The sequence below is a fragment of the Sinocyclocheilus anshuiensis genome, unplaced genomic scaffold, assembly GCF_001515605.1.
Source record: "Sinocyclocheilus anshuiensis isolate Anshui unplaced genomic scaffold, SAMN03320099.WGS_v1.1 scaffold747, whole genome shotgun sequence".
NCBI lineage: Eukaryota > Metazoa > Chordata > Actinopteri > Cypriniformes > Cyprinidae > Sinocyclocheilus > Sinocyclocheilus anshuiensis.
This window is the reverse complement of record NW_015548225.1, coordinates 571033-581445: the sequence shown is the minus strand read 5'-3', so window position 1 is coordinate 581445 and position 10413 is coordinate 571033. Positions and strand designations below refer to the sequence as shown.

Genomic DNA, 10413 nt, shown 5'->3' with positions numbered 1-10413 from the left:
TCATTGCACTCAGTGGGTGTTGCAGTTGAACAGTCCACAAGTCGTCAAATAAAGCGCGCACATCCATAATAAAACTTTTCTCACATGGCTCCGGGTTGTGAATAAAGGCCTCCTGTAGCAAATCAATGAGTTTTTGTAAGAAAAATATCCATATTTCAAATGTAATAAACACTTTTCTCTCATTTCTGCTAACTGTCATACACTGAAGCAGTTCCGGCGGATGACGTAAGACATCGGCGTTGCGTGATTAGTGACGAATGCGGAGAGAGAACAAAACAAAACGCCGGTCACGAATTAGAAGTACAAACCGAAGATTTGCAAAGAAAAATGTCAGAGGATTTCGATATAAACCAAGAGGAGACTGGTTTTCCTTTGCTAAAGTAAGGAAATTTTGCTTCCTTTGCTCCTGTAAACAAACTCGCGAGACTAGCATATCTCAGAGGCGCGTGCACTGCACATACGTCCTGCATCATCCGCCGACAATAATTCTTTAACTACTGCTGAATATGTGTATATACAGTACAATACTGTTTTGTAGTTATACAGTACACTGTTCTACATACTGTAAAGTTGCATTACAGTACATTGCTGTAAAACCAAAATACAGTAACTTACTGGCAACCATTCTGCCAGTAACTTACTGTAAAAATACAGGAACATTTTTAACAATGTATGTTATGGGGTCCAAATGTCCCCACAAAGATGGCAATATTCAAAATCATTGTCCTTGTTGGTCCCCATAAGGAAACAAGCTTATAAATCATACAGAATTGAGTTTTTTGGAAATCTAAAAATGCACCAAACATTAATACTTAAGGTTGGGTGTTTGTTCAAATATAAGCTATTTAGTGTATAGAACATGCATCAGAGGAACACATGCACAGCAGCCATCTTTAGAATTGATCTTTGAACTTCCATTTTTGCGGTAGCTCTAGCAATGCTGTTGAAGTGAAGTGGATTTTATTGTAGAGTTAACGAAAGTTATCATTTGCATTGTAGGCCTAATGTTCGAAGTGGATGTCATAACAAATGTCAGTAGGCTGGAAAGATTTTAAAATGAGCAGTTCATTCATAAATTCTTGTACCTTCAGGCTGTGGAAATACTAACCGGAAGACCAAAGACAATGAGCGCAGAGTCGAAAAGGGGCAGAGCTACATAAGGCCCGTTTATCAGTTTGTCAGTTGAAACATCAGCATTTATTGTAAGCTCGGTGTGAGATCTTTTTATAGAAAGTGATCACTTTAAGGAGATTTATGATGGGTGATCGGGTTTACAGCATTGAATTTTATTGCTCTGCTTTAGTTCAGCATCCAATGTATTCTTAGAGTTGTTTCTCAATGGCCTTTGACAGTTTTTTATGTCAGTTAATTATGTGCCATAAGACATTAATTCTTGTTTGAGCATAGCCTACTCAAGTCTTCTTAGGAACACTGCTCTCATCTTATCTGTTAACAAGATGTGCAGGACTTTATCATACAATTATGATAAACTTGAAGCAGTAAATGTTTTACTTGTACTTAAAGGAAACAAAAGGCACAGTTTGCATGCATAAATTTTATACGTAACGACAGTTACCAAATCATAAATGCAGAACTTAAACAAATAGAATGGAAGGATGTGATTTACAGCTTTTATTCAAAACTGCAAACAAGTCTGACAACAAGTGAAATGGCTGTGTCCAAATTCCAGTAATGAAAAGAAAAGGCACTACAGAGAAATGAGCAGCAACTTTGCATGCATTCTCTGAAATTATGTTTAAAACCGCATGCTCTGTTGAAGCTGTGGCTTAGAGATTAGTGGCTCTCATGTGCTACAAATGGGTTTGATTGAGTCTTTTCTCCTCTGTTGGAAACAAGAGAGAATGTGTAACGTCTGCATATGGCTATGGCTTGGGAAAAGGCCAATTTTTTATCAGTGCGGTGATGATGTGTTCTTATTTCATATCTACATTATTATGGTGGTTATCTGTAAATGTCGAAGGTCAAGAAGGTTGGTATATTATAACATATCAGTGAATGTTGTATCCTGTAATGTTACAAAAAGCATTTTGAATAAGTTGGGTTGAAAATAAGAAATAATAATAATGAGAAATAATAACAACCTCCTGTTTTAGTATCAGCAAATGAGGCAAAAATTAGCACATCTCATGGATATTATAATTAATTTAAAAAAATTAAAAAAATTAAAAAATAAATTCAGTAGTTGCCAAAGCAACATTTCTCATTTTTATTTAGTTTAACTTGATGTATTAAAATAACTAAAATTACAAAATAAATTAATTAAATTAGTAAAAACTATATAGACAACAGTAAAATGAAAATGAAAAATATGAAACTAAAAACTAATTCAAAATATTAATAAAAACTATAATAAAATCTAAATGATGCTACATAACTCCACCTTTCATTACATGTTATTATCAGACAAACAAACAATAAATAAATAAATGTTTACTGATATTTATTAAAAAAAAAAAACACAAACTATTGGATATTTCTCTTTGTTTTCTCCAAAGAAATAAATAAGAAACTGTGGAAATTAGGATTTGTTTGGCTAACATGGGTTGACTGCATGACTATTATTTGTGACGAATTATTACTGTCCATTCTGTGGCCTTTTTTTTTTTTTTGGTAATTTAAAACTTACAATTTTTCAGGTTCAGGTTTTCAGAATCAGGTTCTTAGCATGTTTAGCACAAACTGTGTTAAATGCACAATCCCCAAATGCAGGCGGATGCCCATTTATCACAATTTATTGCCGGATTCCAATCATAATGAATACTACAATATACAAAAATGTATGTTTATTGAATATAGAAAATATACATTTTATTGTAGAATTCATTATGATTAAAGGCACAATATGTCATTTTCGCCGCTAGATCTCTGGATTTAAACATTCTTCGAAACATTTGGGATAATGTAAGTACACAAGTCAGCAAAATATATAACACTGTTCTAGTGGTTTTGGGATATTTTAATAAAAAATCTTACATATTGTGCCTTTAAATGAATCTGAACATATGTGTTGTGCTGGCATATATAGCAGTCATTTGGATATATATTGACAGTATCAGCATGCTTAACTTTAATTAAAAAAATGATGTTTTTAGTTTCCAATATAACTGTAGAAATAATAATAATAATTAGTTACATTTATATAGCACTTTTCTGGGTACTCAAAGCGCTTTACATGAAAGCGGGGGAATCTCCTCAACCACCACCAGTTCTATTCACCGCCATTAATTATTTTATGCAACAAAAATATTGATAAGAGGACGGTTACTGAGACCAAGTCAGTAAAATTAGTCATGTGATCTTAACATGGCAAACCTCTCCATATGACTGATAAGACTTTGTCTTCATAATGATCTAAAATAAAACAGACCCCACAGCACAAAAACATGCACAAAATAATTTTTTTTTTGCTATTGGTATACAGTTAAAGGCAACCCAAATTCCAAACAAAAAAAATTCAAAAATGTTAACAGTAGGTCAGACTGACCTGCTGCTTGCTTATCTGTAGTCTCTATAATTAGATAAATACAATTTGCAGCTGTTTACATTTTTAAAACAATCATGAGCCCAAAGCAATAACAAGGAGATACAATTCACATTGTAAACATGAGTCTCTCAGTTCTGAAATGAGAGGCGGAGTCTTCATCTTCCTGAAGCTCTAGGCTATAGACAGTTTGTGTTGGAGCACTGACCGTCACTTCTTTGGAGAAACTTAGGACAGCACTTTGGGAAGATGCAGTACGACTATAGTAAAAACAAGGACGAACATCCGGAGCCCATCAAAGCTGAAGTAAAAGGTAGGAGGAGAAAAATACGTGGCCAGTAACACGCGCCTGCATTGAATCACTGTTTATAAACCGAGTAGCCTACTAAAAAACTTAACGCGTTTCTTCGCGCAACATATTTTTTATTTGCACTCCTCCGTGTTTTATTGTATTTCTCACGAGAGGCAGAGCGTCTTTAGTAAAGCAATGATATTGTAAGGCTACGCCATTCACAAAATATGTTCAGCATATCTCTGTAAAGCCATGTCATAACAAGTAAACAAAAATTACCACAACGGATCCACATGCACAATTTTGTAATATATTGCATTATTTGGTGTCTTTTATTAAATAGATCACTGTTGTTAACGTTCTTTGGAGCTCATATGGCAAATACCTTCCATGTTTTTAAAGAAACATTGTCACAAAAGTATAAAAATATGTTGCCTACCATGTAGGCCTATATTGTTTTGTTAAAATATATTGAAATTGTAAAATTGGCTATGAAATAATGTGTTCATTTATATAACTACACGCAGCAATTCTCACAATAAAGAATACAATTGTCATTAATTCATGTTCTGCAACTGTAACTTTTCTCTTTTAAAAAACACTTTTAATAACAATTCTCAGTGATTAAATGCATTCATTGCGTATAATAAACCTGAAGCGGAATATTTTTTTTAAACTTTATATCACCATGTTTAGTCCAAAGGGAATAACACTTTAAAAAGAATGAGAATAAGAATGCCTGAAAACACTATAATTAGATGTAGTTCTCTGTCATCTACTAAATAAAAGTAATTGCAGACATGATAAAATTGTTAGTTTTCACTATACTTCCTCCAGGGTTCATACAGAGTTTTGAAAGTTTGGAAAGTGCTTTATTTTAACAGTTATGGTTTCAAGGTTTGAAATGTACAATCATTTTCAATATCTTCCATGAAAATGCTTGATATATATATATGGAGTGAGAGTGAGAGACTGGAGTTGAGAACCAATGGTATATATAGATCAGTGCTCTCATGGCACTGAATCAACGCAAGCACAAAGAACACATGAAAAATCCTCTCTCGTCAGCCACCATAAAGGTAACCCAGACACAGTATAATCTTCAGTAATAACTCATTTACTTAGGACAAATATTTGCGTTGTGAAATAGGTTGATGTGTATACGTTAAAATCCATACTAGAACACTTATCATTGTACTGAAACCTGTCTTGTCATTTCCATGGTGACTAAAAGCCACATTTTTCATTTTTTGACATTCACATAATAATCTCTTTGTATTTAATTACTTTTTATTAAATAAAACCAGCCAAAATATTAAAATAATACAGTAGTGATTAAAAAAAAATAATCAATGATTCATTTGAATTAAAAATGTGTGTGCAGCTTATACACATACACCAGACAGAAACTGCTTTATGCAACAATATAAGTAAATGTAAAGTAATTTTATAGTTTATTATAAACAGCTTCCCCACCCTTGAAAAGCACCGGCTGCTACTGCTTGAAAGTATTGGAAAAGTGCTTGAATTTCACTCTTTCTAATCTGTACTTGCATTTACTCATTTAGCAGATGCTATTATTCAAAGTCGCTTACAAAATAGGAAAAATACAATCAATTTATCATAAAGCTGTAAGCTGACAATATGTGTCATCATGATCCTGAATTTAAAAAATAAACCAAGACGGTGCACAAGTAGAGCAGAAGTGTAAATTACAGAAAATAGAGGGGAAAAAAAAAATTTGTTTTAGGTGCCTTAAGGGGTACCTTTATTTATGGTTCTAGTGCTCGTGTAGATCTTTAGCAATTTTCTCTTTGTGATAGCAAATGATTTGGACAGAGAAGTGGACATAAGCAGTTAATTATAACAAACTGCCCCACTTAAAACAGTTTAAGCATGTTTCGTTGTCTCTGCAGGCTTGATTCCTGAATGGCTGCAGGGCACGCTTATACGCAATGGACCCGGCCTCTTCTCTTTGGGAGAGACAAGATACAACCATTGGTTTGATGGAATGGCACTTTTACACAGTTTCACAATTAAAAAAGGTATTTAATGTCTATCAGCATTCTGTGTGCATTTCTGCTTGTTACCTCGTTGCTCCACATGAATATATTGATTATTGTTTAATTTTCAGGAGAGGTGACATATAGAAGCAAATATCTTCGAGGTGACACCTACAACTCCAACACGCAGGCCAACAGAATAGTGGTGTCAGAGATGGGGACAATGGCATACCCAGACCCATGCAAAAATATATTCTCCAAGTAAGTAACATTATTGTCTGATTCAGTCAATTCAGAAAGAAAAAAAAAACATGTTGGCCTATTTATCAAAACATGACTCTTCAATGAAAAGCAGAAATGCATCAATTTCATGTGAAGAAATCTCACCTCAATTATTTTGTTTGAGATTTTATCCTTAATTTAACCTTTAGGAAGCATACTACTAGGTATCAATTAGAGTACTTTACCTTGTCATTTTTATGGAAATTAACCCATGTAACCGAGAATTGAGAATAATATAAAACCTGTTAACTTATGAGACGAACAGCTAAAATTCAACTAGTGACTGACTATAAGAATAGAGTATAGAGTTTACTATTCATATAAAACAGTTCATCAGATGTTAAATATCTCTAAATGTTCTTTTTAACTCTCTTTTCAGAGTGATCACCTTCCTCAGTCACACCATCCCGGACTTCACTGACAACTGTGCCAATAATATAATCAAATATGGAAATGACTACCATGCGACATCTGAAACCAATTATATTCGTAAAATTGACCCCATCACTTTAGAGACTCAAGACAAGGTATAAAAAAAACTGCTTGTAAAATTATCTTGTTCAGTCATAGAACTCTAGATGGCGCTGACTTTTATGCCCTTTACATGCAATCTGCTATCATTTAGTACATGGCACAAGCTGATTGGCCTCTGTTGATTCTGCTGCAAATGAGATTGTTGGCTCATCATTTAAATAGTCTGGTTCAGTGTTTGCTGTAAGATGATTCCTCTGAAACCCCCCACCTCCCCAGCTCCACTTGTCTAGATTTGCTACAGGATTTATGTATGCCTGTTTATGCAGCAGCAGCAAATCTTGCATGCTCACAGCAGCTTGTCTACGTATCTTTGTCAGTAACAAGTCCATACAGCAGCAGCTTGTATAGCAGGTTTATTCCGCCAAGACCAAATACATGAACATTGTCTTATCTACCAACATGTGAAAACTTTTCTGAGAGTTGTCATGATTGAAATGTTCTTCATACTTACATGTTCTCAAAGAATATTGCTGTTGCTTTATTCACTCAAGGTGGACTACCTAAAATACCTTCCTGCAAATATTGTGGCATCACATACGCATTATGATAAAGAGGGAAATAGCTACAGTATGGGAACATGCATTGCAGAGAAGGGCAAAACCAAATACATGTTGTTCAAGGTTCCAGGAGGAAGTAAGTGTGCTGTCATCATTTCTGTTTCATGGTGCACCTTACTCTTTCTCATCTTTGTTCAAATCCGTAACCTCAAATATTATACTTGGCTCAGATTGCACGGTTCATAGAGACTTGAGTGTAGTTTATTTTGACTTGGACCTGTAATGAACCACCAAGCAACCACCAAGAACACTATAACAACTGCATAGTAACATGATAAAAACTAGAACACATTCGCAACAGCAAAGCAATGCTCTGGCAGCCACCTGCTACAACACCTTAGCACTATGCTGTTGAGTTTTGCAGATGCAACAATTTCTCACATTTAAAAAATTGTTTTTGCAATACCGTTTATAGCCACTAGTAGCCACTAACCCAGCAGCCATATTTTCAGTGACAGATAGCTTTACCAGCTGGCAACTGTAGATTATATTATATTAGAGATAACTTCCAAATCAAGAAAACATTAACAATTGGTTTGTAAAGGTGTCTTAAAGTAATAGTTAACCCAAAAATGAATATTTGCTGAAAATTATAGGTTATTCAAGATGTAGATGAGTTTGTTTCTTGATCGAAACAGGTTTGGAGAAATGTAGCATTACATCACTTGCACACCAGTGGATCCTCTTCAGTGAATGGGTGCCGTCAGAATGAGAGTCCAAACAGCTCTGATAAAAACATCAAAATAGTACACAAGCAATCCAGTCAAGGACTGCAGTCCATCAATTAACGTCTTGTGTAGTGAAAAGCTGCATGTTTGCAGAAAACAATTTCATCAAGACGGATTTGTAACTTTAAAATGTTGCTTCCAGCTAAAATATGAGTCCTCTATCCATAATATTGATTTCTGCAGTTGAAAAAGTCATCTCATCTGTATCAGGAGAGATGTGTGCACAGATCAAGCATCATTTACAATTGAAAACAGTCAAACAGTTCTAAACAAATATGTTGGTGGATTTTGATGTGAGATTGTGGATATTTTCGCTGGACGAAGTGTAATTATGGATTATGGACTCCTATTTTTGCCAGAAGTGATAGTTTGAAATGAAAAATGCCTTAAGGATGGATTTGTCTCAGCTTTTCACTTCACAAGATGTTAACTGATGGACTGGAGTGGTGTGGATTACTGTGATGTTTTTAACAGCTGTTTGGACTCTCATTCTGATGGCACCCATTCACTGCAGAGGATCCACTGGTGAGCAAGTGATGCAATGCTAAATTTCTCCAAATATGTTCTAATGAAGAAACAAACTCATCTACATCTTGGATAGCCTGAGTGTGAGTAAATTTAGAAAAGCTAAGTTTCTTTCATCACTTATTACATGACATGCCAAGAACTACTAAACCTCAACAATGTTTTTTTAAATCAGGTAGGTCAGACGGGTCTCCACCGTTGAAAAGTGCAGAGGTCGTGTGCACTGTGCCCTGCCGTTCCCTCCTCACGCCCAGTTATTACCACAGCTTTGGCATGACTGACAACTACTTCGTCTTTATTGAGCAGCCCCTAAAGCTGGATATCCTCAAAATGGCCACAGCCTATCTGAGGAGGGTCAGCTGGGCCAGCTGCATGAAATTCCACCCTGAAGACAGTGTAAGAATGAACTCTTTCAGATCTCTGAGTGTAGTCTAGACATGTGTCTGTCAGCTGGACAGTGTTACAGCTTACCATACCTATCTAAACCATTCTTTCATCGCTTATGTTCATCAGACCCTGATTCACCTTATTGACCGAAAGACAAAGAAGGAAGTGAGGATCAAATTCTACACGGGTGCGATGGCTGTCTACCATCAAGTCAATGCCTTTGAAGATGATGGCCATGTTGTTTTTGATGTGATCTGCTATGATGACAACGGCTTGTATGATATGTTTTACCTGGACAAGTTGAAGGAGCAGATGGGAGCAGAGACTATGTACTGCAAGCCAACGTGCAAAAGATTTGTTTTGCCTCTTAGCGACATGGTATGTTATGTTGTTCAGTGTTTGCAAGGCAGCACTGATTCTGGTTGATTTTGTTTTAAAACCTTGAACCTTTAGCTGCTGTGCAAATATCACCATTAATAGAAATCTTCTTTATGTTCTTTTCAAAGCATCTGATTATAGACAGTAAACAGATGGTTTATTTATTTATTTTGTTTGTTTCATTCACACCCAGGGTGAGACAGGTGAAGATCTGGTCAAGCTTAAATACACAACAGCAAGTGCTGTGAAGGAGAAAGATGGAAAAGTTCTGTGTCAGGGCGAGGTTCTCTGTGATGGTAAGCCAATGACAACGGGGAGGCTTAATTCCTCTCTCTCTCTCTCTTTCTGTGTGTGTGTGTAGGCCTCAGTCGCACTCACCTCCATGTGTTTTTCCTTTGATACCATAGGTTTTAACTACTACTTTTCTTACTTATTATGTAAGTTAATGCGTAAAATAAACTTAGTGGGGAAAAAATGTACTGAAATCTCTCATACAAACAGCTGTTCATTGTAATAGTCATCTTATTTTCATTATTTTAAGATGATTAGTCCTCAATTTGGTGAACACTCCAAGTGTCATGATGGTCACAAACCATTCATTTCACCAAGCTTATTGCACACTAAAAAAACCCACACAGATCATGATTTCAAGTCATTTTAAGTTTGAATGTGTCGTGATATAAAGCGGTGATATCTAAGTGAGTGAGTTGTTGTGGTCCTGGTATTCCCTATGTTATGGGGACCAAATATCCCAACAAGGATAGTAATACCAGTAAATTTGGCACTTGTGGGGATATATTTTGGTCCCTATGATGAAACAAGCTTATAAATCATACAGAATGAAGTATTTAAAAAAATCTAAAATAGCAGAAAGTTTTGTGTGAGGGGTAGGTTTAGGGTGAGGGGATAGAAAAATACAGTTTGTACAGTATAAAAATAATTATGCATATGAAATGTCCCCATAAAACATGGAAACCCAATGTGTGCGTGTGTGTGTATAATATATATATATATATATATATATATATATAAACAAAAATGTGAAAAAATTCACAATGTGATTTACAAACAATCATATACTTCCTAAAAAAAACTTATTTGGGGCATTATTACTGTTGAGGTGTTATTTTTTTATTATCGTTTTCATCGGTAGCGTGTTTTAAAATAGTCTAATTATTGTCATGATGTGAATTTTCACCTCGTCTTTATTGCTGATAAAAAAAAA

The 10413-nt window shown here is 35.1% G+C and overlaps 1 protein-coding gene across 1 annotated transcript in view; it reads left to right on the top strand.

Annotated features, from left to right (window-relative positions):
• Positions 1 to 3621: 3621 nt before the first annotated feature.
• LOC107654352 (beta,beta-carotene 15,15'-dioxygenase-like) overlaps positions 3622 to 10413 on the top strand; it is an 8403-nt gene continuing 1611 nt past the window's right edge. The window contains exons 1-8 of the mRNA XM_016441393.1: positions 3622 to 3815; positions 5711 to 5839; positions 5929 to 6058; positions 6459 to 6606; positions 7105 to 7246; positions 8599 to 8819; positions 8937 to 9188; positions 9382 to 9484. Of these exons, the coding sequence (XP_016296879.1) occupies positions 3752 to 3815; positions 5711 to 5839; positions 5929 to 6058; positions 6459 to 6606; positions 7105 to 7246; positions 8599 to 8819; positions 8937 to 9188; positions 9382 to 9484 (1189 nt within the window). The 5' untranslated portion in view covers positions 3622 to 3751. The remainder of the gene's footprint in view (positions 3816 to 5710; positions 5840 to 5928; positions 6059 to 6458; positions 6607 to 7104; positions 7247 to 8598; positions 8820 to 8936; positions 9189 to 9381; positions 9485 to 10413) is intronic.